Source organism: Phalacrocorax aristotelis, chromosome 1 (assembly GCF_949628215.1).
Source record: "Phalacrocorax aristotelis chromosome 1, bGulAri2.1, whole genome shotgun sequence".
Taxonomy (NCBI): domain Eukaryota; kingdom Metazoa; phylum Chordata; class Aves; order Suliformes; family Phalacrocoracidae; genus Phalacrocorax; species Phalacrocorax aristotelis.
The window spans coordinates 196,462,652-196,488,751 of record NC_134276.1 but is presented as its reverse complement, the minus strand read 5'-3'; the positions used below and the strand labels follow the sequence as shown (position 1 = coordinate 196,488,751).

The window sequence follows — 26,100 nt, the reverse complement described above, 5'->3', positions numbered from 1 at the left end:
CGACCGCAGCCTTCCCGCAGTATTTGCAAAGTAATTCTGCCAGCAGTACACGGGTTGTTTTGGTCTTAATTCATGTTTTAATAAATAGAATCAAGATCTTAGAAAAACACATATTGAAATAGATCATTGGCATCATTCAAACACTGGCTGTAGAAATCCAGTTGAAGGAAGGCAGATAAAAGGGAACGAGTCGAGATATTTCTGAGAAAATGCTTTTTACTTGAAAATGCTGAATTGTCCACAACAACAAAAGGGTTTTTTTGGGGGAGAGAGAAGAATAAGCCAACAGATTTCCTGCTCTGAAAAGTGTTGAAGCTTAAGGTTGGCCGTTGCCCAGTTTCAAGGATTGGGTATTGTTTCCCATCCAGCAAACACTGAAAACCAGTATGAATGCAAAGGGAGTAACTGGGAAGAGTTACAAAAAGAGGACTGCAAAAACAGATTTAGTTACTTAGATCATGCAAAGCTGATCCCAGTAGCACCACCAGTAGGAATCCTGTCTAATTGTGTATAAACATGATCTGAAGTGTCTGAAATCAAAAGGTCATATTATTGAAGTCATAATCACAGGGAAGTGCTCTTGAAAATGAGCCCAAAAATCATACCCGGGATGCTGCAGAATAAGGCATGCTATGGCTGGTGCCTCGGGGTGTTTATTTAATTTTGAGCGTTCACGTGCTGTCAGCCTTACGCCACTACTGAATCTCTGGGGCTTTGGGGTTCTCCTCTGTTATACAGACAATTTACGTTTGAAAAGAGGGCACAGTGAAGTCCCCTTTACGCTGCTTTATTCAATTATGTATTTGTAATTTTTTATGTATGCAAAATTATTTTTCTCTCATGGTGAGCTGAAGGTTTGATTTTTATTAACATTGCTGTAAATCAAATATTCAGATGGAATACGTTTTCATAACCAATCCTAACTTAATTCTATGCATTAGAAAGAGATGAAATCACCTCACATGTGTACGCACAGTTCCAGTAATAAATGCCTGGTGTAGGTCAGGAAATTCATCTCAACCACGCAGGTCTGCTGTAGATGAAATGCATGTGCTATAGCTGCTCGGCTGCTTTTCTTCCTTAACTTCTGAGACAGCAATTCAATTTGTCAATTGGAGCAAAACAATTCCAATGCCAACGCAATTGACAATTACTCATTAGAGAAACTAAAATAGCCCACGTCAGGTGAATCTTTTAAATGGGATTATGAAATGAAGTTTCATTAATCTGTAGGACCAGTTGTTAAATTTAAACTCCCAGAGAAATGGTGGTGGCGGCAGCAATTATGTCGAATAACATTAAATTGTTTTGGCTATTATGACTGCTTATTTTAGATTCCTGTCTTCTGGACTTCTTTAACATTCATGCAGCCAAACTACTGCACATGCAAGCCTGACTCTTCAATGTCACCAATGACATAGGCCCCAATTTGCAGCGATGAAGTACAGGAGATGTTTTGAAGTCTTGGTCTTGAATGATTACTGCCAATATAGAATTTGCAAGCACCCAGTTCCCTAGCTGAAAATATGGATTTTAAGTATTTTAAAAACAGGAGACAATTGTGAATGGCTGTTTATTCTGTTCAGAGATCAACCGTCTCTTTCCCTGATGGTTTAAAAGGCTACACGAACAGCGACACATTTTCTTCTGCTGTGTAAAATGATTCTGAAGTGAAGTCAATTTCTTGAAATCCCATACCTCACTGAAAAAAACACCAATAAGAAAAACAGTTATTAATGAAGCCCATACCACAATTCCCAACCCTATAAGAACATTTTTATTGGAACCAGACCACTGCTCTCGGCCATTTCTTCTGAAAGGGAGCAGGGTTTTTCTTTCAGAGAGAGATGCCCACCTTTATCATTTGTTTTTCAACAGAAAAAGCAGTTCTTCAGTAGGGAATTATTTCTAGACAAGAATGCTTGAAAACAGACACACCTGCCTAATCTGGCTCCTGTACAAATGCAGTACCCGATCCTCAGCCGTTTGGAAATGTACTTTAAGCATGACTAATCACTATTGAGTTAAGTGATTTGTGGACAAGTTAAATGTAAATAAAAATGTAACTGATTCTGCACTATATTCAGAAAACACGGTAGCAGTCAGAGCCAGTGCACATCTTATTAACTGTTCTCTAAGCACTTCATATTTGGTAGTTTAATTTCAAAATTTTGGAATAATTTTCAAGTTATTTGTATTGTACATGTATTTGAATACAATACATCAAGTATTCAAAGTTCCCAAGGGTACAGTTACCATGCTATGAAATTCAGTGCTTTCTGGCTCAAGCGGCAGAATTAAAAGCATTGAGTTTCATCCTCTTCACGTCAGATCAATGTGTTCCCACTGACTTAGAGGATCCAGCTGTATTTTATCATCTTTTCAGAAACTTGCGTATATTCATAACAACTAAAGATAAAAATAGGCAACATACCTGAACACTGAAGCATTTTCCATTCCTGCTGAAACTGGTCTCTTAATATTTTTATTTTATTTACTTTTTCTTGAGTAGGAGGTACATAAACTCCAAAGTGAGGTGTAAAAGCACCCGCTAATGCTTTGGCTATGCTTTGCATTAAATTTATCTCTGTGTCCTATTTAAGAAGAAAAAAAAATACTCCTGGGAACCAAACTTTCTTCATTGCAGTAATGCATGTAATATTTTTAAACGAGCTTTTGTAATTAAGTTGCTAATATTAGTAGCGAGAATGAGCAACTTTCCATTTTCAGATAAAAATGTGTCAAAATAGAGAAGTTTTTTCTGAAAAAAGGTAAAATAATTTTTATCTCCCATAAAACTTGGGTTTTTTTCCAATAGAGAAAGAACCTCAGTTTTCCTCTTGTGATTGAAAAAAGGCAGGGCTGGGTTAAAGGTAAAAATGTTAGGAGGGAAGAGCACGGGGACTGTTTACTTCACGGATCATTTATTTTCTATCATAGAAAACAGTGACATATTTTGCTTCATCAGAAAGTGATGATTTTTGGACTCCTGACAGTCTAAATCAGTGTCATTTCCTCACAGAAATAATATTCTGAGGTGTCCATACGAGGATTATTAACATTTATTTTGAAGACTGTAACTGTATTTTATCTTTAAAAGATAGAAGTCTTTCTTCAATTATTATAAAAAGCCAAACCCATACATTAGAAAATCCCCACACGAGAGAATCCTGTTACAGAGCTACCTGCAGAGTACCAATATAAAAGTCTCAGTCATGTCTTAAAGATGTGTGTCTAACTTCCTTTTTCTCTTGAGCTTACCCTTCAGAATACCCATAATTCTATTTCATACTCTTTAATTAGTGATGTGCAAATACACTATTTCTGTATATCAATGTATAAATTGTATTAGCTTAGACAATTTACGTATCAGCTCTGTAAATTAAAACAAATAACATTTGAGAAGACTACAGAATAAAGTATGTAAAAATCCACTTAATTGGCAGCTTAATGAATAGTATGCCTTTAATTGGATACTTGCTGGGAAACAGATTAGAATAAAATTGCATACCTGAACAATTATTTACTGTTTCTCATTAAAGAAGAGCTAGAAGGCACAAAAGCAATCAGAAGTTTCTGTTTCACAGAACACACAGAGAAATTGTGTTACTCACAGCCACAAAATGCTGCAGAGGCCATGAGTGTAAACTGAGTTCTTTAAGAGATTAGACAAATTCATGGCAGGTATGCCCACTGGTACTTATCACACACTGGTATGGATACAGCCTCCGACTTCCTAAATTTAGAAATACTTAATGTGGTAGTGTATGGAAAAATCAGACTAGGGAAAGATCCATATATTATCTATTTCCTTTCCCATGCTCTCTATTAGAAACACAAAGCTGGGCTAGATCAGTCCTCAGTTATGTATTATGGCAATAAAGTTCACTTAAAGGATATGTGCCATTTTGATTTATTTTCTGCATGCTGGAAGTTGTGTGTGATAAAGTACAGCATGGGGGAGAGAAGGAGAGGAATTTAGTGTTTTATGACAAACAGGAGATTGGGCTGCTTTCAATCACTTTTGATGGAAAGAGGCCACATAATTAACAGACAAGTGTCTCTCTTCAGGAGACAACTCTGAGCTGTGAATCCCAGGTGGAAAGGGAAGTTAATCCCCAAACTGTGGCAAAATACCAGAAGATGCACTGCCTATGGACATAACCATGGGCTTGCATTCATGCCTCAGCTTCTCAATCGCGCAGGCTGCCTGCAGCTCTGTGTCTGGTCCTGTCCTCAGGCCAGACAAGCTTGGGCTGTTGGTACCCCTGAGTTATGACAGAAAAGACACTATAGATACAGCCAATACTTCCTACTGGGCAGCTTGAAGCAGTTCATACCAAGCATGCTGCTGCTTGATTTGTGTTCTGTCCTAGGCACTTTGACATTCCACGGCTTAGCACTGCTTCTTACCTCCATCACTGCAAAAATTCGGGACTCGGCTAATCCTTGTAATAAAGCAAAAAGCAGAGAAATTTCACTTGTTCCAAGGCTCCTGTTTGGTCCAACAGCTATTACTGTCAAGTTAGGTTGATAACTGTATGCTACAGGAAGAATGAATCCAAGTACAGCAGGAAAGAAGTCATTTCCTTCAGCATCCTTTAACAACAACGAGAAACTGTTTAGCACAAATGTAAAGCCCCAAATTCCCAGATATAAAACAAAACTGTAAGGTGAATCTCAAAAAGCTTTTGATTGACCTAGGAAACAGGATACTGATCTATTTTCATAGCAATTTTTATATTAAACATGCAGATTATTCATCTCTTCCTTAGTGTCTTCACACTGCAACTCTGCCTTCTTGAAGAGGAACTACAGCAGATATTGAAAGGCACCGATGCGTCTAATACGCCCTAAAGATCTGTGAAGCAACAGTACCCTGGCAAGGGCAAGGAAAGGGAGTGTCTTCAAAGGTCCAAATTGCAGTGAGGGGTGCAATTCTCAGTGTCATTTTATGAATTTGTAAATATAGTCTATTATTTATGTTTTAAAAGTTTTTCCTCTTACATTGTTTCCAGAAAGTGAATCTTACCTCTTTCCAGTTTAGAGAAATATAGTGTTTGGAGCTGGTCTTTCCAGACTGTTCTTTCTCACAAATATGCAGCATGAGTATTTTTCTGTAAATGAAAAACACATCTGAGTATTTAACCCGCAACTTCCAATGAGGTAAAAAGATCTTTTCTTTCATCATTCTTCAAATACTAGTTCATAACACAGGAGCAAATAACTATTTGCATTAATACATGCCATAATGTAAACACCAATTAAAACTGAAATCCTCTTGAAGGTATTTTTAAAGAGAGTAGTGAAAAGACTCTGGGCAAATTAATTTTAAGAAAAAGGGGAAGTAGCAAAAGAAGTTAAAAGCAAGTAAAGAGGACTTCTAATAAGGAACACAGCATCAGCAGTATGTGCCCCCTGCAGTTATAGGGGGGTACACCCTATGTAATTAATAATTGCCTTCTATATTATTTTCTCTTTTCAATAATAATCTTAATTTCAATTAATATAGAAGGATTATACTTTAAACCTACCACTAATCTCATAAAGAGGCATTTAGAGATAGCAGTTTGTCTTCAGAGATATATTTGGGGATGCTTTGTATTTTGTCTCAAGCTAAACTTAACGAACGCCAGCTCATGACTGATTCCTTAGTGAAGATTTCATCATACATATGGACATGTATGAACATGTATAAAGCCTTGGGATTTGACTCCCTGATGTAAAGCGAAACCTCACCCATCTTCTGTGTTCGGTATAATTTGCATGTCTCCAACAAATATACAAAGCACTCTGCAGAAAACAAAGAAAAATACACATACATTTACATCTACAAGTCATTTTTTTCCAATTAGTGCAATTTGTTTGAAGAGTTTGCATGTAGATTAGATGCATAAGAAAGAATGTATATTGTTTCTGAATTTGTATAAAACATATTTATCACAGCTCAAGGGAACGCCTTTTCTTCCACCAAATACTGGGGAGAAAAAACAAAATGAAGAAAATGTCCTCAGGCCAAAGACAACTGAAGTCTGACGAAGAAAATGTAGGCCACCACAGCAGCCACCATACAAATATTTTGTTTTGGTAAGGCAAAAGGATTTTGCTGGCATATCTGAACATGGCTGTCGTACACGTTGAAAATCTATGCATGTGGAGATGCTATTTGTTTTAAAATCAATGTTTCAAAGGCAATTTGCCATATTTCACACACTTTTATCTTATTTTGTCAAAGGGCCTCAAATGCAAAAGATACAAAATCACCTTTGAAATCCAAAACGAACAGAATGTCTTAGTGCAACAGCAACAGAAACAGCAGCTCTGGGTGATTCTACAATTCCATTGCATACCTACAAAACAGATTTTTCATTCAGAAGTAATTAATGCTGCTCAAGATCATGCCATTTATTTGTAACAACTGTATTTTTACTCATTTACATGTATCATTCAAACAAAGCTACAGCTGTATGAGAAGTATCTTAACAATCTATCATAGGGTTAAGAAAATGTTATAATTTTCTACAGAAGGGCCGTATTTGATCGTTATGCCAAGAGCTATTCTGTTACTTCAGGAGTATGGTGCTATGCTGAAAGGCAACTGTAAAAATAGCTTTTGCAGGGGAAGGTCATCTTTACTGGTTCTCTCAGTAGTCTGCAGATTGGATACATTCAGCGTGCCAGTAGGTAAACTGCACCAGAAGAATACACCCTATGAAAAGGAGCCTGTCCCTGAATTCTGACTCTTCCTTTAACCTAGGCAAGCTATTCCTTTCTGGAAAATACTATCACAGTGTTACTCAGTCAACCTTTCAGTGTTCATTTGTGTTGTGTAGCGCTTTGAATGCTACATGAAAGCTAAGCAAAGAGATAATGCATGCTCCCCTACCTCACTCCTTCACTTTGTACTTGTCAATAGAAAAAACCTCAGCTTAGCAACTGCAACTCATGAAAAGTTCTACTTCTTTTTGCCAGTTACCATTTTTTTAAAAATCTATTTATAGGCTCTCCTAGAGGTCTGTGCAGTCTACAATGTTAGAAATCTGTCCCTGAGATCTACATACATGACTTCCAACAGCAAGAAGATGGCTTACAAGAAAGACGCCATTCTGGCAGCTACTCTTCCTCAGAGGCCTGGTACTTTAAAAAGAGCTTTTCATTGAAAGGGAGAGACTGATTTATTATGATGTAATGATCTTTTGTTTTCTTAACTTGTTTGCAGTTTTTCTCTTTGCTTCTCCAAGTTTTTATACATAAATGGAAACGTGCACCCTCTAAGCCTGCCTTCTCTTCATTCCTGACCTTGCAAGAATCAAAATGCTGAACTGGAATTACTCTGTTCAGAATCACAGCACAGAGTGGTGTTTTTAACAGCTCGACTAGAGAAGTACCTGCGTGGAGATCAGAATTTACTCAGAGTAAATTGTTGTACAAATAATGGTAAGTGGGTGCAGCTGCACATAGCATGGCATCTTGTAATGAAGGGTAATGCAGAAGTAAACTCTGCCCTAAAGACAGAAGACAAAACTGTGCACTGAGACAGGAAAATTTTTGACATTTCTTGCTCAGATTTCTTGCTGTTGCTCACTGGTGCTTGATACACTGCCTTCTGCTCCCCTTAACTGGAAGAGTGAATGCCTGGCTCACCTGTATGTCTTAGAGTGATGAGGAGGTTGTTACGGACTCATATGCTGTGTCTGCAGAAAAGCAGGACAACGTCTTGCCCAAAGATCATTAGAAAGATGTCTTGGGATTAACCACTACCCCTACATAGTTGTTTTCTCATCTTGCATACTCACTCTTGTAGCTAAGGACATTCTAGCTGAGATTAGTGCAGTTGTGAACTACACAACTGGATGACAACTGGATGACAGTATAGTAGAAGCAGAAATCAGAGGAATCCAACTCTCCCCCCACCCCCCAAAATCAAAGCAGTTCATTATTACCTCCTTCTTAAGTATTTTATCTAGGATGGGCAGCATCCTGCCAAGAGATAGACACATTTCGTCCTCTTTCACAAGGTCTGCATAAAAGCCACTGTAAAATAAATTATGTGAAGAAAAACCAGGTTAGAGGCAATAATGCTTTTGAAAAGGATACTGACACAGTACTTCACAGTTAGTATGGACGTGGGCACTTTGTGTAGGTGCTACACATTCATTCTCAGAAATCTAGCTCTAGCAGGAAGATGACAACAGTGCTGCCTGACAGCCTTGAGCTCTATAAACCCATCTCAATTCTGCTCTGGAAAGAAAACAGAAATGTCTGACAATATTCAGGAAACAGTGTTCTATCAAAATTAGACTTCCCAAGACAAAAAAATAGAGCTTCTCAAATCAGAACAATTTAGTATTTTTTTCAGCTAAAAGTGAACACAGAGCTTTAAGGCACCTTCCTCGCAAAATCTCTTTCTAAATGAATACATTTGCACTCACTGTTTATCTCCACTGAAATAGTTTTCTCTAAAAGTATTCTTAGTAGTTCTTTAAAGGACTTCAAGGCTACAAGTGATAAGCAACACCCGTCTTCGTTTTCCAAAGACAGAAACTCTGGCTATAATTGAGTGTACTAAGGCCAAAAAGATAACCACGGCAGGCAGAGCTAGATGACAGTCTCTATGGAGACCTCTCATCCTCATAATTACCCTGAAAATTAAATAGATAGGACCAACCTGACAAGAGCTTTTATTTCAGTTTTGTCCATTTCCTTCACCAAATGAAGGGGTACAGGGACCAGATTTGCTGAACCTTTAGAGTCAGTTGTCGTTGCTGTTTTGATGGGAGGCACTGGAAATAGAATATTTTTCATGTGCAGTTCCAAAAACCTTTCTACTTTGGCAATTTCATCATTGTTAGTCATCTTCGATTCTTGTTCTGTGGAGGGATTTGTATTAGCCTTCTTTAGTAGGTGTGATTTGGTGCTCAAATTTTGTAAAAATGACGTGTCTAAAAAAAAAAAATGTTTAACATGTATTAATTCCTGAGCAGTGTGTTAATATTTGGTTACGTTTGCTTACAAAACAGAATACCTCTGTATTCCTAGTATGCCTATTTATTTCCATGACCTAGCTACAATGTTTCCTGCCACAGATGTTATTTTTCACTAGATTAAAACAAATGTAGCACCACTGAAAGGTCATACATGATAATAAATCTTATACCCATATTTTTGACGCCGAAAACTGCATCCTCAAACAAAGATATCAAAGTGCTACTTTTTGGCGTGATGTTTGCCAGCTTCAGAAGTTCTTTTCAGACCAGCTGAAGACATGGCTTTGAAGGAAGCCTTGCAGTGCTTCATCAGTCACCTAATGAATAACGAGTAGTTCAATTATTTTAATCCACTGGTATTAATCTTAATCATTTTGAATTTCTGTATGAATCCATTTACCAATCCCATTTGCTTGAAGACAGAGGAGAGTAATTACCTTCATACATCAACCATTTCCAGTAGGGTTTATGTACTGCTCTCACATTTTGAATAGATTCAACAGCACTACAAAAGACACAGGATTAACAGTATCAGCACTAATGAAAACACAGAAAACACAAAACTTACCTCAATGAAAAAGCAAACACAAAAAATCTAACTGAAAATTAACAAGCTCTGGTCTATTCCAAGAGTGCAGAACAGAAAGATAAAGAGAATGAGAGTCAATGGGCAGATTGCTTGGAAAGATCAGGTTCAAGAGTCAAAAAAGAAAAGGGAAGAACATATGTAGTATGTACACACGTGTACACACATTCAGTAAAATCCCAGCCCTGCTGTGGGAGAAAGCACGCCTGTCCCTGACTTCAGGAAACGCAAGACTTCACCTGTCTGCCTTTGCTCTGTCAGAGATTTTATCTACAGAATGTAAAGATGTAATTATGATTCACTCAAAAGCGAGGCTGTTTGTTCAGGAACCAAGCAAATCACATTCCCTGCTACTCTTTGTGTTGAAACCTCTTTTTTATTACCACTGGTATTTGCAGCACTATAGCTGTTACGTTAGCTATCATACAAACATAATTCAGGTCATGTTAAAACCAGGACAAATTTTGTGTACTTGGAGATTTTTGTGAGGTATTCAGGAGCTGGACTGATATAATGGATAAGTATGTGATCCACTTTCTATTACCTAGGATGATAGCAACCTGGGATACAACAGTTGGTAGAGAAGAAAAAGAGATCATACAGGGGCTATGGGATGTACTGGGAGCAAAATAACCAGCTTTGTTCCATCACAGATTACCGTACCCAACTCTGTCCACAGCCTGTTTATATCTATGCTGCCTCCCTGACTGACCTGAGCTCTGAGTTTTAACTATCAGCCAACCGGTAGGTGCTGCCTTCTACCCATCAAAATGCAAGAACATTACTGCTGAAAAAAGCACGGGACAACTACTGAGGTGGGAGCAAGACTGAGGACAGGAGATGGAGATGTGGAGGAGATGGTAACAGACAGGTAGAAAGAAAGACATTGTTTAGATGTAGGACTGATTCGGGCCCAAGGTTCAGAGTGCTTTACTAGGTCAGATTCACCACTGTGCAGACACAATCCTGCTGTCTCCAAAAAGAAGTCAGACCCAAAGTTTCATTATCTCAGTACAGCTCCACACAGCAGAGTGCTTTTGCACCCTAGGCCTTGATGCTCCAAATTCCAGAAACACAGGGAGTCATCAAGACTGGCTCTGCACAGCATCAGCTTTATCTGATGAGAGAAAGGTTAGCTCCAGCTATTGCTGTAGTACAGCAGCTGAAGTGGCTCCAAGAACTAATCCTCACAATTACATACTTTCCCAAATACTGGCTGTTATTAACTGGCATTGCCTTGATTACAGCGGATTGTCTCAGCATTGAGTGAGATAGATCTCTACAGGATAGCAAGGCCCAAGGATAAATAGCATAAAATTCTACACCATTAAGAAGTTCTTGCAACTTGAAATCATTTCAGAAACAGAAGTTCACAAAACTGTACCTTGGATGACTTTTTTGGAAAGGAAGTTATCCAAAGCAGAAAATAATATATTACAAAGCATTAGATTAAAACCTTGCTTCAGCAAAACGTTCAAAGCATGCATGTCTTTAGTCTCTTTGATAAATACATGGGTTGTTCTAAAATTCTTCATATGCTTACCTTAGGCAAGGTGCCATTTCTCCAGTTATTTGAGGTACAGGATCTCCAAGCAAAGTTTTTACAGTCATGCAGACTGATTCAGACAATGACTTTAAGTGGTATCCACCCTAGAAAAAAATAATTTTGTGTCACCTAAGGAACAAGTACTTGCAACATCTATCTGAATATCATTATCAAAAATAAATTAAACTTTTGAAATATATCTGAATTTACAGAAACAGAAGATGATATGCAAGTACATCTGAGTCAGTGATTTTCAATACGAAAACACTAAGTTAGAGGCTACTTGCTGAACTTCACTGGCATCCCATGATTCAACTCACTTGATCATGGCTTGATTCATTCTGCAAATCAGTCATGACTTTGCCATGAAAACCCTGGAAACATACACCTTCTCTATTCCTACCCATGATAAGCCACCTTCAACAATTCTTGTGGAAGATTCCTTGGAAGGCAAATACTATTGCCAGCCCCGGAAATGGCTGTACAAGGGAAATCTCCCACAGCCTGACACTTGTAAGATATGGTTGTCCTAATGGTTTGGCATAATTTGGAGAACAACAACTGAAGACAGATTTAAGACTGCTGGATTGCAGATGATAGGCTGCTTCCTGCGTACCACCCGCGGAGCAGTCACATCACCTGTATTAGGGGGATGCTTGTTTGCACTTCAGCTAGTAAACAGAAATATCTACAATAACCTGCTGGAGAGAAGAACGATAGAAGAAAGGTCATGCAAAACAGATGTCAAGTGAATCAATTCATAAACAGTTCACTCTTGGAGACCTTGTTGGCAGTATTTCCACACACTTATTTACCCAAAAAGCCACCATTTTATTAACATGCAACAGAAATAGGGAGTTGAAACCTAGATTTCAAAAGGAGAAAACATTTTTAATTTTTTTTTAAAAAAAAGAGGTCTTAAAAAAAGAGCTTGCATAGAGGCTTTTAATCAAAAAAGATGGAATTTGGTAAGGACTCCATTACTAGGTAAGAGTATATTTAGGTTAAAGGTTTTTTTTAAACTCTCCTAGAGTAAGACATATTTGCAAAAACATTGGTAACGCAGCTTATTCACTAAATAAATTTTAATGAGTTGGGGACTGTCCAGAGCAGCAATCTAGTCATGTTCACAAGAACTGAACGTATCTGCGGAGGATATGTTTTTTTGAACAATGAGCATATGGTCCTCTGTTTCAAAATTTTAAGTTAAAAAAAATCAGTTTTGAAGACATGCATTTCTTTTAATGTCTAAGAGCACTGACAAATCTTAGCCATCTTTGCATTCCTGATTCCCAAAAGAAGGTTAAAAAAGAATGAATTATTTTGGTAGGAAGTTTCGCGTCCTAGCTTCTCGCCTGCCCTACATGGCTCTAGTACAAAGACCCTTCCCGCAGAAGTACATTTCCAAAGTCTTTACCTCGAGGATGACACATAGCTTTCCGTTAGCTAACTGCATCAGGAAATGGGTAAGGTGGGCAAAAACCTCAGGAGTGGCATTCATCTGACCCTAAACCAAAGAACAAATTTTAAGAGATAAAACCCTGAATCAAAAACATTAGTTAAAAAAACCCCATACAATCTGAAATACACGAGTCTGAGTTGGAACACTGGAACACTTACCTCTCATTGTATCTAACAAAACTGAACCAACTGCTTTAAAGGAAGGTGCAAAAAACAACACAGTAATTATGCCTATGGGATAATTTGTCTTTACATGCTTTGTTGTAGTATTTAAAGAGCTGGGGTCAGCTTAAAGACTCAAACACGTATTTTTACCTTGGTCAAAGTGAATGTCACCTAGCAATCACAGGACATTTACGAGGTAGGAATATTTTGCAAACATATTCATGACTGACTACATAAAGACCACAACAAGGTACTTACTTCGGGGTCTCCAATTCCAGAATCGTATCCAGAGGAGACAAGAACCAGTTCAGGATCAAACTGTTATAAAACAGAGAGAGTTGTAGCACATTCTTATGTCCTATTTTCATATTTATACTGGATTTCAACTGTATCATGTTCAGCTGTTTTTTCTGCTAGGATATGAACACAAATAAAGCTCTCCTTGAATAAAAACTAAGATTACCCTTTTATACTATTCTTATTCCTTCTAGAGAAGTTGCAGATCAGTATATCGAATATTTAAAAGCTAACATTCCATAAGTACTATTCGGTTGATCAGGTCATTATTCATACCAGCAGAAATAATGTGCTACTGGCAATTACTGCATTTCTACAAAACATTCAATGGTACCTGCTTAAGAAGTGCTTAGGAATTAGCATTTGGTTTTGCTATTCAAATAGCAGAGCAGTAAAAAACTTACCTCAAAAGCCATTGGAAGCAACACATGGAAAAATGCAGCAAGATAATCTGAATTTCCCATCCCAATCTGAAAAATACAAGTATAGGTCATATTTTCCTGTTGGAATAACAAGTTTTCTAAGGTCCTTCAAGACTTTAGGGAAAGATAGTATCAAAAATTAAAGGTAAGGGAACTTTATGAGGGCAAGTAAAACAAAATCCATTTAAGTCAAGTGCATAAATATCCCCCATTGCTCTCTGCTGAACAAGGATGGATGTAGTCATCTTCTGAAACACTTTCTGGTTTGATGCCTAGGCAAGATATCAAAGAAAAAAACAGTATGTGCATGTTTCTCTCTTTTTTTTTTAAATATTATCTTATTCTGAGCCATATTTCTCAGCAGACATTCCACTGACAGGAAGGAGGTACACTGTGTTAAGACATCTGCCAAGCAAGTGAAGCGGTGCACTTCTCAGAAAGCGTTACATAAAGCATGAGATAGAAAGCTATTGCATTTGCTTTGTTGTGCTGTAAACAACATTTACCTTATTCCAAGGCAAATTTATGTTAAAACCTTTTCCTTTTCCCAGACCCACAGCATCATAATCAGATTCTTTGAGTGATGGCCAGAATTCCTGATGTTCATAGCGATGCCAGGAAAAATACAAAACACTGAAAGATACACAAAACAAATCCACCTTGATGAAAAGATTCTGAAACTGACTTTATATCCGGAACCTGGTGGCTGTATTGACTGAAAGCATGAAAATAGAACCCTCCTTTCCCCTTAATTCTCTTAATGGACTTGGACTGTGAAATTTGCTACAGTAGGTCCTATGCTGAAATTAACCTAGGACAACTGCTAAAAATTTATTGCATGCATGCAATCCCTTTACATCAAAGACAAGGCATTTTCAGAAAAGCAGACTTGTTTCTAGAACCTATTTCTGTGGCTCTTCAGAAAACAACACGTTTTATCCAACTACTACTTGAATACTTGAACTGAGAGATTCCTGAATAGAGACAAAAGAGACATTACCTGAATAGAGAGAATAGAGACATTACCTGAACACTGTGTACAGAGGGATCTTACTACTGGCAAACCAAGGTAGTCATATTGCTCACTTGGTTTGTTATTCTTTACAGTAGAATAGATTTACATATTTATTTTTGTTAGAATTTTCCCCCTATGTGATAACAAGTAAAAACAACAGAGTGACTAAAATAGCGAGGAGAATGTTTCATGTTTTGTAAGAATCTAGTTTTAGAAAGTTAAGAGATCTTATTTATTAGAGGAAAGCAATATTTCACAACCAGCTAACATAAAAAAAACCAAAATATCCTTCAAACCTTGGATCCTCTTCAAATATGTATTGAGTTCCTTGCCCATGGTGCACATCCCAGTCAACAATTAGGATTCTGCACAGATCAGTAAAAGAAAACATTCAGCAAAAGAACCACAGCATCTTGATCTAAATAAGGTACAGATGAATGATGTTTTTCTGTCCCAAGTGTTACAGGACACCCAGAAAGCTCTAGACATTAATCTAAAACAGTACAATGCCCAACAGTTACCTAAATGACGTACTTGCACACGATAAGCTTCTCTAGGGTCAACCATGCACTTACCTCTGTAGACCGTACTTCAGTTTTGCATATTCTGCTGCAATAGCAACGTTGTTGAATAAACAGAACCCATTAGCTGCATTTCTCTGACTGTGGTGACCTGGAGGTCTAAACCAAAGTTTTACATGGTTACTCACAACACAGGAAATTTGCGGGAGGAGTGAAGACTTTCTCGCGTATTTTCTTACCTTACCAATGCCATTCCATTGCACACTTTTCCTGACATCACAGCATCCACCAGCTGCAAAGTTGCTCCTACTGCTAGTCTGGCACAGCGATAAGTGTTCTGAAAAAGAGAATCTCTTAGATGTCTTCCATCACTCACCAGCTTGCTTTAAACTAATCACACATGACGTGCTTTCGCACCTCAACAGCAAATTGTCTTGACGTATGTCTACCCTACCAAGGTTGTATGCAGATAGTTGAAAGCAGAATTTTACACCACAAGTTCCAATATGCTTCCTACTAGGTTTACCTGGGATCACCATATCCTTTATAAGGATGTTCTCTCTGGAGCAGTTAAGAAACATGAGGTGGAATAACACAGCATCTTGAAAATAAGGAACGAAACCTTACGGAAACAAAACACCAAAGACTTCACCTCCATTACCTGGCCCAACATTTAAGAGCGACTGTTACCAAATTGTGATTTGCAGGTCACTAATGGTCTACAGCGACATTAAGTGACAAAAATAGAGCTAAAATTTTACTAGTACGCTATACTGGCATGATGCAGTTACAGAATAGAAGACAGGACACTTAACCAATTTAAACTACAGCATTATACTAAACTTGAAACAGATAACAATAACATCATAAATAAATGTAATCTACTTAAATAGCAAAAAATGGATTGCTAATTTTCCCCTACCTAGAAAAATGCCACTCAGATGCAAAACTGCAAATACTTATAACTCTACCAATAGAGGAAGCAGTTTAACTTACACACCGGATGAAAGAAAAAAGCATCATAATTTCCAGAGACTCTTCTCAGTTCCTCTTCATTCATTGTCTGGGTGCTTTTTGCCACTTCCAAGTGTTCTGAACTGCAGAGGAGAGAGATATTAATACAACACTTAACTAAGCAAATAGACCTAGGGTTTTTTAAAGGCAAAATGTAATTAAAAGTAACAGAATATATGTTAAAAGGGGCTTTCTGTGAAACTTCACAAGTCCAACAGGTACTCTGGAATGCTAGTTACAGGATATAGTGAAAAAATTAAGGAGTGCTATGAAAGCAAGGGTTCTTGGACATCATTAAGAGTATGACATTCTTCTCCCTTTTCCAGTGGCAAGAGCGATTAGTCTTGCTTTCAAAAAAAGGCTCTTAGTTCATCATGCAACTATCTATTTTACAGTCCACGCTACATATAGATACCATCTCAACAAGAACTAAATTAGGATTCTGACAGTCATCAGAGAGTGAATTAGAACTCTGAGAATGTGTCTAGTGCTCCCTTGTTCTACAGAAAACAAGTGTTTGAATCCCTTATCAGGTGTACTAACTCCCTCTTTTCACTGGTTCAAGAGTGCAATAAGTACTAAGGCACTAGAATTAACGTTCCCCCAAATCTCTGTCACTGCTCTCCTGCCCTTGTGTAGTGAGCTGCAAAGGGAGGCTTGTAGCATCTACTCTCCCACCTGTGCCCTAATCCAGGACACAATGACCATATACATTCTTCTAGGCGGACAGTGCCAAAGCAACCAGAATTTCACAACAAAATGAGAAGCACTAGTGCTGCCTCATGGAAATCAAGCTATACAGTGGTTTCAAAATGCAGGCGTTAACAGGAATAAAACCATAAGAACCTTAAACTAGTTGTTATACAGTCATTAAGTTCACCAGCAGCCTTATAACTAATTGGGAACACATACAAAGCATTTTTATAGGAGTCATGTATTTGTTTCAAGCTAAAAGCGTTTTAGAAAGGAAATAGCTCTATTATCTCTAGCTTTCCTATGGAAACCAAGACAAGACTTAGTGAAGGCATTTGTCCCTAAGCCATCTAGCAGGGGCAACTCAATTGGCAACAGTGATTAAGTCTCTTCGGTACCCAATCAGCAATGTATTTACTAAGAAAATAAATTATATTGGTGCACAGCACCAATGCATTCCAACAAACAAATATGTTCTGAGGAAAAATACTGTTCTGGAATCTGAAAATTTAAGCATGACTTGGGATCAAGCTATGGTCCTTGTCACAGGTGTCAGGGCCCTGAGTACACCCCTTTCCTCCTGAGGTTTGGCTGCTGGGTTCAGACCAGCTTAGAGATAGTACAGCTGGTCACCTTGTAAGAAGGAGCTAGAAGGGCCCTCAGCAGAGGTTCCCTGCAATCAGCTCTGCTAAAAATTCTCAGCAGAGGCTCCCTTCCTTCTCTTGGCACCTGCTTTCAGGATAAGACTCTCACCCTTGGCTATGCTGCAACTGTGTTGTGTAGCCATGTCTGTGTCTGGCCACAAACCCCACAGATCTGGACCCGGACCCTGGCCTGCGGGCTGACCCTCCAGCTTGGCCTCAGACCTGCCATGTCACTGTGGCCTCATTGGGCAAGCTCTGGTTACCATCGCTGGACATGTGCTGCTCGCCTCGCTTGGCTGTTGTGGGATTGTGCCCCTGCCCATGAAGCCACTGCCACTGGCTGCTCTGTCATGATGCTCTGCTCCTGACTGCCCTTGCCCTTCAGAAAAGGCTGCCCTTGCCACGCCCTGACAAGGGCACGTGAGCACACAAGCAACACAGAGAATCATCTGCAGTTGGTTGCAGAATCGTCACACTGAGGTGACAAATGTCAGAGCAGACTTCATTGCCATGACTTCAGTACAGCAGGCTGCTGTTCCTCTGAACTCCCCCCCCCGAGAATTAGCTGCGAAGTTTTTCTCTTTGGTTCACTCTATCTCAAAGACGCTTAGCAGAAAGAGGAGGTTATTATCTTTCTAAAGGAATATCAATTTTCCTATACCTTTTAAAGTCTTGTCCCAATTTTTATTAGAAGTTTACTTTTAATCCTGTCTATAAATCAGCATTCATTTCTTAAGAACCCAAAGAGTGACAATGGAGTTTTAGTGGAATAGCAGATTCATACTTCAGCACCTACACATTACTCAACATTATTTGTCTAACTTGAAGCGTGACACATTTTTCGCTGAAACTACTAGAAGTCATTGTGTTTTGGAGCAGACCTTTTCAAATGGAGCAAAATATGACCTGGAGGTATGACATCTGTTATTTCAATTAATTAATTTGAATGGTGAAAAAAGTAAATTTCAGACCTGTGAACCAACAGGATCTCCTCCTCACTTCCTTCTCGGGCAGGCACAAGGACACATCTTTCCACAAGATGGTAAGATTTAAGCTGCTCATAGGATGATGACAGTCTTTCTGGCACTTCAATAGCACAATCAGGACTAAAAATAAGCCACAATCATATTACTGTAACACCATACCAGCACAGCTAACAAAAACACTTCATAATGCCTAGCTTTTAACTTCCCATTGTAAGAAGATTCATTACCCTCCCCTAGAAAGACATGTGAGAGCAATAGAAAATAAAATCTTTAAATACTTTTTATTTTGGAATCGACCCAAAAATTGGTTCTAAAATATGTAAGCAGAAAAATATACATATGGTTCTTAAATAAAAAAGAAACACAACAGCATATTTTTTTGTTAACTACAGGCAGAGGAACGCTGAGATGCAAAGCTGTGGATTACAGCGAAGGTGAACAGAGGAGAAGTGGGCTTGGGAGAGAAGACAAAAGTAGACTGTGACTCTGAGCACTGCAAAGGCACTGGTCTAATTTATGTAAATGTAAGCAAGTGGCATATCACAGAATCACAGAATGGTAGGGGTTGGAAGGGACCTCTGGAGATCATCTCGTCCAACCCCCCTGCTTCAGCAGGCACACCCATAGCAGGGGGCACAGGAATGTGTTCAGGTGGGTTTTGAATGTCTCCGGGGAAGGAGACTCCACAACCTCCCTGGGCAGCCTCTTCCACTGCTCTGGCACCCTCACAGGAAAGCAGCTTTTCCTCATATTGAGGTGGAACTTCCTGTGTTCCAACTTGTGCCTATTGCCCCTTGTCCTGTTGTTGGCCAACACTGAAAAGAGTCCAGTCCCATCATCCTGACACCCGCCCTTCAGACATTTATAAACATTGATGTGATCCCCCCTCAGTCTTCTCTTCTCCAGGCTGAACAAACCCAAGTCTCTCAGCCTTTCCTCATGAGATGCTCCAGCCCCCTAATCACCTTGGTAGCTCTCTGCTGGACTTGCTCAAGCAGTTCCCTGTCCTCCTTAAACTGGGGGGCCCGGAACTGGACACAGTACTCCAAATGTGATCTCATGAGGGCAGAGTAGAGGGGCAGGATAACCTCTCTCAATCTGCTGGCCACGCCAATTAGAAGTTAAAATTATAAATTAGAAATATACCAATTTCTAAGTTAATTTGACAGGTTTCAGCTGAGTAAGTATATCTACGTATTTTTTCCAAGATGAATGATACTTTAGCTTTATAAACAATGTAATTAGCTTAAAATACTTTATTTAGGGGGGGCTATGCAGATGCCTAAAGCTAACACTTCTTGTTAAGGCCTACCAGGCTAGAGGCCTACAGCTTCTCAAATCCAGCTTCAGATTATCATTACAGCATCTAGATACAAAAGGGGACTAAAATAAACATTTTTCTCTGAAAGGGAAGACTTTCTATTTACCAGGAAAATGACAGGGTATCTCTCACTAGGTATTCCAGGTTACATTTACCAAAAATGCATTTACTTGGTACTTCTCTCAGAAGTCCTAAGAAGAATCTCTTCATAAAAAGGACAGCAGTAACTTACTCGCTCCAAAGTAGTCTATGAGTGGTCATCTCCTCATCGTAAATCAGTGCTGTTCCTGACGCCATTGCTACAGACCTAACAAAACATAAATTCCAAGACACATATTTCAGGCAAGAAGTAAACATATATTAAAACAAACTGAATACTATGTTAGACAGTGAGAATGTACACACACAGTGGATCTGTTTGCATGATGATTTTGCACTTCAAGTTTTGTACTTACAGAATGAAATCAAAGAAAATAATTTAGGAGGAGCCCTGACAAGATGGAGGAGCAAGGCAGCAGAGCAAAGCTTATAGCACAGACCTTGAAACTGGACGCACTCGGGTAGGATTCACGATTACCTGCATTTTCAACACCTAGGCACAGGTATTTCTGGCGCAGGTGAAGGGGTTGTGCCACCTCTCCCAGCCTCCCCACCCCGGCTCGGGGCCTTACAAAGGCTGCCAAGGACCTCAGTGCAGGCCTGCACAGGCCGCCTCCTCCCCCTCCCACTGCCACAGACGGATACTTACCTGCCACGGCTGATGTGGAACGAAACAGCTGCTTGCGAAAACTGAAGTTATAAAGCCACAAAGTATGAAAAACAGGATTATATACACGGTGGACAGAACAATTACAGGAAACTGTTGTGTTTAAGACTTCATCGCTCTTTCAAAAAGCCCCAGGGGAGACAGAAAAACCGGTGGGAAGACACGGAGACCAGACCGCGCAGCCGGCCGCTGGGCCACCTCACCTCAGATGGGGCCGCCCGGGCCCCGGAGCTGGCTGACGACGGCGTCCCGAGCCCCGGAGCCCGCCGCGGGCAGGCCCCGGCTGCCGGTGGCGGCGAGGGCGGGAGGCCGGCGCGCCTCAGCGACAGGGCGGCCTGCCTCAGCGCCTCGGCCCCGCCGCCGGGATGGCCTCGGCCCCTCCTCCCGCGGCGGCGGCTCCGGTAGCGGCGAGCGGAGCCCCCGCCCCGGGGGCGGCCCAGCCTGAGCGGAACTGCTAGATCCCGCCTTCGCCGGCACCGGTGCCGCTGAGCGCTCCCATGGTGTGTAACGGGAGGCCTTAACGTCCGTACGAAGAAAAGCATTTACTTCGCCAGAGCTCTCTGAAGGGGGCCCGACGGTTTGAACTGTATATTCATGCCAAGGATAGTTCAACCTGTTCAAACTGTGAATCCCAGAGCAGAAAAACCCCACAACCCTGGACTGTATGGTATCCGCTAACGTAAAGAGAAATGAAATAAGCACTTTAGCCGAAGCGGCTGCTCCTCCATTCTGCAGAGGAAGGGGCTGTCGTTGCCGGCGGCGGGGCCGCGCCCCCTCGCAGCCCTCCCGCAGCAGGTGCCACCCGCGCCCCCACCGCGGCCGCCTTCACGCAGTCACCAGCGCTCCTGCAGGGGCCCGCGCACCCCCAGCACCATCGAACGAGCCGAGCTTTTGAACAACCTACTTTTTTTCTAAGCGGTGACCTCATTATACAGTACAAACTGAATATAGGTTGTTTCAACTTTTTTACTCAGTTTCTACTAGTTTTCCAGTTCACGGCAGAAAGCGATGGAGTGGGTGTCATCAGGAGAAGGCGCACAAACCTGTGCTTATGGGGGACTCACCGGGAACCCAGGCTATTACAGATGGGACTTGCAGAAAGCTACTGACCATAAACTTTTCCCATATTCGTTTCAATAAAATACAACCACGTAGATACCATACTACTGAAATATCTTCTAATTTATTTATTATCAATTACCTGCTCTTGGGTCTGTTATACCTATCTATAAAACTAAAATAAAGTCAAGTTCTGTCCACCTTCATGTGGTGGACACCTTCAATGAGGTTGCTAATCATGTGGCTGCTGTAATATTTAGCATTTCTTGAATATTGTGACTCCATTAGTTCCCTGCAGTCCACTTAGACAACTGGTAAAGATTCTGCATTGGCTTTTTTTAATGTGTCTGAAAATAAAAAGGGACCTTTCAGTAGGGGGGGCCCAATTTAGATTCCAGTTGAACCGTGTTATGTCCAAGATGGTCATGCAAGAATAAAAAGTTTCAAAAACTGCGTTTAGCCTATGCTCTCAGGTATTACCACTGAGACGCTTGTCAGCTCTGTCGTTGTAAAATGATGCCCAGTAACCGAATCTTCGTGTTGCTGGAGGCAACCGTGTCACGCTTACAGTTACTTATTCCTATATATTCCACTTTGACTCCAGCAAAAGCAACCAGCAGAGGGCTGCCTTCTTTTGAAATACTCTAATGGGAGACAATGAGGTGGCTTAATGAAACATTAACGAAGGGAAAGTTTAGTTAACTTGAGAAAATGGCAGAGTGGACGGTATAGAAAAATACATTAAACATAGTCAGCTGGATTAAAAGTATTTTATGCCAGGTTTTGCATATATTACAAAATATTTTTTCAATAACTCAAAGAAATGTTTATACATGCTTGGCCAAGTTCAAACTTGATGTGAATAGCTGGAACGCTACAGAAAGGAGGCCTGATAACACTGGGGTTTAAGCTCAACTCATAATAAAATTTAAAAGGAAATTAAGGCTTTACATTCGACTTATAGTACATTCCTATTTACAAGATAGGTTTAGCATGAGAAGTATAATCATATTTTTACAAATAATATGATAACTATTTACAAGCATTTATGGTATCTCCACTTCTGGGTGGCCAAAGTCAGCTGGGAGTCCCTCCTTTGCCAACGATAAACCTGATTTACTAAAATGATGCCTTCTTCAATATTGCCCACAAGGAGGTACACCATGGGATGATGGGTTGGAGTCATCCTCTGTGTACAGTTTTCATTGATAAGCAGCCACTGTTGTATCATACTCTGAGTTTCATATGGCAAGAGTGACCCCTGGGTAATGAATTCCACTTGGCATTCAATGTTATACTCTTTGTCACCAAATACTGTTCTCTTTTTGGACAGCTTTACTTTCACTGCTAAGGAAAAAAACAGGAAACACTTAAGTCACTCTGTTCAAATGCAGAAAGAAACACTACCAATGAAAGCAAGATGATTCCTTAAAAATACTATCATATTTTATGCTGAAAGACTATGGCAAAGCCTTCTCCAGCAGGTGTATACATTTTAAAACATTTTTTTAAAAATAAAGGTTATGTGGTAGAGAATTTTTTCATGGAATGGTGGAGAATTTTTTCACAAAGGTGAATAATGTATTTTTACCATCCCCATGTATGTTAGATTTTGTGGGTAATTAGATATTGTACACTGTTGGTGTGGTTCTCGTACCACAAGGCTGCCCAGCGTGCCCAAGCAATTCTCCTGAAAATCACTTTGTCCATGTTATGAACCCCACAGCAAAAATAGCTAGTAATGCTTGCTGATACCACCCTTTTAGATATTCCCTTTTAATTATAGGCATCTACCTACCCCACTTGACTCCACCAACACTTTTTAGCATGAAATTTCTCTATACTGCCTGATCTAAAGACAGCTGAAGTTGCTGAGAGTCTTTGCACTGACTTCAAAGGGCTTTGCAGGAAGCTTCTAGGGCAAACTCAAAAGTATTGCATGTCACTCCAGTAAGACAACACGAGGTAAGAATTCCTTTTACTGATACGATTTTCTGAGTCTCCTTTTCAGTAAGCTATGTATCACAAACAGCGCATGCACACAAGTACAAGGACATGCCGTTCACTGGTGAAACAACCAAAGCTTTACTTTGGGTTTAACCACTGATAAAAGGCAAACCCACTTATTTCGCTGCTTTTGCCAGAAATATTTTCCATAAAGCATGTTGTACTATAATGTAGCCAACTAGACAAGAACAGAAGAGCTATTTGGTTGTAAACCAGATCATTAATAGATCTTGAATGCAAAGTAAATCCTCCTTATATTTTGATTAGAAAGAACGTATGCTGATAAACAACCTAAAGTTAAGTCAGCAGCCAGACTCTTAGAATTAAGACTGAAATCCCAGCAGAAACTGCCAGTTATTTTAATACTAATTTTAAAGCATTTCAGAAGGAGAGCTGTTAGTCTCTTTAATAGCAGCCATATTAGCAAGGACTTACCAAAGTTATTGTCACAGAAAACTTCGAGAACTCTTTTGTGTGTGAAGAATTCCTCCACTGCTGGGCAGGCCTGGCAGGCAGGCTTTGGTAGGACTGGTAAGAAATGACAAAGTTTCATTGTCATCTTTTAGAATCTTTTGTATTAATTTTCTGCTGTCAAAGCTGAAAGCCCACTGATTAACCACAGGGATGACAGACAAAATACACAACTGGTCACTGATAATGTAAAAATCTATACACTTCTCTAAAAACATGGCTAGGGATGAAAAGGAGTTTATTCTTCCATGCCCATCCAGTCCTTGTTCAGACTGACAAGCTCAATTATTAGCATCAAATACAGCATTGTTTTTACCATGGCTAAGGTGGGTGGGGAAGGGGTTAGGTGGATGGTTCTACCTGTGATCCTGCGTTCAGCTGCACTAGGATTGTGCATATATGAATTCAGGTGTGCCATTTATCTGTGATAAGGGCCATTAATAAGTCTATAAAGACACCTCAAAATAAATCAGATATAGTGTTGTCATGGGTATGATACTGCCCATAGCTGTGAGCAGCGTGATAATTGCCTTTGTCCTCTATCTACGTGTGGATTATCTACACTTCATTTTATTAAAGCGAAGCTGGTTTATACCATCTGAGGTCTGCTGCAGCTTACACTGCAAGTGCTAGCCCTTCCCCTGCCACCTGGACAAACAGGGTGAAGCAGTACAGATTGACACAATTCCATTTACAAAATCACAGACTGTCTGGGAACCGTGTCCCTTGTCTCTCCTTGATTCCCAGGAGCACAGAGTACGGCCACCCTCCCCTCTGCCATCTTCCAGCTACCTTTGTGCAAGTATTTGTATTCCTTTGTAAGAGATGCCAGGCACATGTCCTCATCCGCAGGGAATCGATCACAGTCCAGACTGTCAGGCCAGGGGTGTCCGTGGCAGGCGAGCACTGGGGCGCAGCTCTCATGGACGGCAACACACATACTCCTACAGGGATGGATAAACCTGTCGCCAGAGGAAATACCAGGCTGAATCAGTTAAATTCACTCAGTGATAACAGAAACTACTGCAAAAGTGATTTCTGAGCAAAGTACCTTGTCTTCACTGATATTTAACATCCTTCAACAATAATACAGTTCTAGAAGTGGCAGCTGTGCAAACTATGGTCCGTGTATGGACTGGGCTGTGCTTACAGGGTAAGTCACTGTTTTAAAAATGCTTCTGTTACAACCTGAGAAAAGCTTCAGCAAGGATCTGATTCTGTTTGTAATAGGTGCTTCAACCCTAAATTAACAAGAATAAAATTTCAACTGTAACAAAATACGACATGATATTCTTTGACAACAGCATTCATTTCCCCAAAATAAACTAAAGTTGAAGTGGAACATGTTTTCAGTATTTTTCTTTCTGATCAGTATGAAAAAGTTAACAGAGAGATTTCAGATAAAGTGGAGATCACCTTTGTATGTTCTTATGATAAACCTGCCTTTCATTTGATCCCTGTTCTGCCAAATGAAGGCTGGAGCATTGTACTGTGCTGTGGTACTTACGTATCTAAACAGACGGGTGCAAAGAGGGAGCACAGGAATGTCCTCACGTGAGGGTGACAGTCTGTGTGCGCAAGGTGCTGCCAGCTGGTGGATTTTAGGATAACCTCTGCCATGCTTGTGTGTCCCATCAGGTTGGGAAGCCTCATTTCGGAGTACCCAATCTTGTGGCACATGTCCATCTCCTTGGGTATCACTACACATTTCGTGGATAATCCAATGTCAAAGCCTGTTGTCACTCTTAGGAAACTGCTCAGAGCAAGAACAAGTATTTTTGCAGTCCAGAACATCTTCCAGTGACTCCTGGGCTGCTGAGGAGGGAGCTGTCAAACCCCGCAAACGCAGGGGCGTGCTCAAAACCTTGTGGCTTATATACCCCCAGAGCTTAATAAACCATTGGTTATCAACTGCTTATCAAATCACTCGAGACAAGACCAGGTCTTATTGCCTATTCAAGGGATTGTTGTGATAACCAGGGAGGTGGAGTCAAAGTATAAGAAGTATGTTCTGTAAAGACACCAATTTGGTATAGCCTTTCACGTGTCCCAGGGTGTCAGTTGCTGCAGAGTGCTATGTGGCATATTAAATTTTGACACCTAGATGGTTTGCTATGTGCCTTTTAAAACAAATTAAGA

General features: G+C 40.0%; 2 protein-coding genes across 7 annotated transcripts; both read right to left on the bottom strand.

Annotated features, from left to right (window-relative positions):
* Nucleotides 1–54: 54 nt before the first annotated feature.
* HDAC10 (histone deacetylase 10) lies at nucleotides 55–20,803 on the bottom strand. Of its 6 annotated transcripts, none has more exons than XM_075081242.1 (21): nucleotides 20,628–20,803; nucleotides 19,891–19,965; nucleotides 18,323–18,457; nucleotides 16,001–16,097; nucleotides 15,240–15,337; nucleotides 15,055–15,159; nucleotides 14,776–14,844; nucleotides 13,971–14,097; nucleotides 13,447–13,512; nucleotides 13,004–13,063; nucleotides 12,537–12,626; nucleotides 11,117–11,223; nucleotides 9,425–9,492; nucleotides 8,669–8,942; nucleotides 7,944–8,034; nucleotides 6,265–6,350; nucleotides 5,740–5,793; nucleotides 5,033–5,117; nucleotides 4,414–4,599; nucleotides 2,435–2,594; nucleotides 55–1,702 (listed from the first exon to the last, which is right to left on the bottom strand). In XM_075081242.1, exons 2-21 carry the CDS (start codon nucleotides 19,953–19,955, stop codon nucleotides 1,677–1,679), a joined length of 2,049 nt encoding a protein of 682 aa, XP_074937343.1. In that variant the 5' UTR covers nucleotides 19,956–19,965; nucleotides 20,628–20,803; the 3' UTR covers nucleotides 55–1,676. The 6 variants fall into 6 exon arrangements, 5 of the variants coding, with proteins under 5 accessions (XP_074937343.1, XP_074937341.1, XP_074937346.1 ...); XM_075081240.1 differs by having other exon boundaries at nucleotides 20,407–20,772; XM_075081245.1 differs by lacking the exon at nucleotides 20,628–20,803 and adding an exon at nucleotides 20,407–20,472 and having other exon boundaries at nucleotides 15,997–16,097.
* A 1,440-nt stretch (nucleotides 20,804–22,243) lies between these two features.
* On the bottom strand, nucleotides 22,244–25,755 carry LOC142053153 (secreted frizzled-related protein 2-like). The gene is made up of 4 exons (XM_075084387.1): nucleotides 25,469–25,755; nucleotides 24,754–24,923; nucleotides 23,926–24,018; nucleotides 22,244–22,830 (listed from the first exon to the last, which is right to left on the bottom strand). The coding sequence occupies exons 1-4, from the start codon at nucleotides 25,753–25,755 to the stop codon at nucleotides 22,520–22,522; spliced, it is 861 nt and encodes a 286-aa protein (XP_074940488.1). The 3' UTR covers nucleotides 22,244–22,519.
* Between the last annotated feature and the right edge of the window lie 345 nt (nucleotides 25,756–26,100).

Coding starts and splice junctions, on each gene's coding strand:
- LOC142053153 (XM_075084387.1), bottom strand. CDS start 25,755: ATGTTCTGGACTGCAAAAATACTTGTTCTTGCTCTGAGCAGTTTCCTA. Junction 24,924..25,468: donor GCACCCGTCTGTTTAGATAC/GTAAGTACCACA, acceptor CTCTGGCGACAG/GTTTATCCATCCCTGTAGGA. Junction 22,831..23,925: donor TTTCTGTGACAATAACTTTG/GTAAGTCCTTGC, acceptor TTTTTTCCTTAG/CAGTGAAAGTAAAGCTGTCC.
- HDAC10 (XM_075081242.1), bottom strand. CDS start 19,955: ATGGCGTCAGGAACAGCACTGATTTACGATGAGGAGATGACCACTCAT. Junction 13,513..13,970: donor TAAATTTGCCTTGGAATAAG/GTAAATGTTGTT, acceptor TGTATTTTTCAG/ATTGGGATGGGAAATTCAGA. Junction 11,224..12,536: donor AGCTATGTGTCATCCTCGAG/GTAAAGACTTTG, acceptor ATTTTTTTCTAG/GGTGGATACCACTTAAAGTC.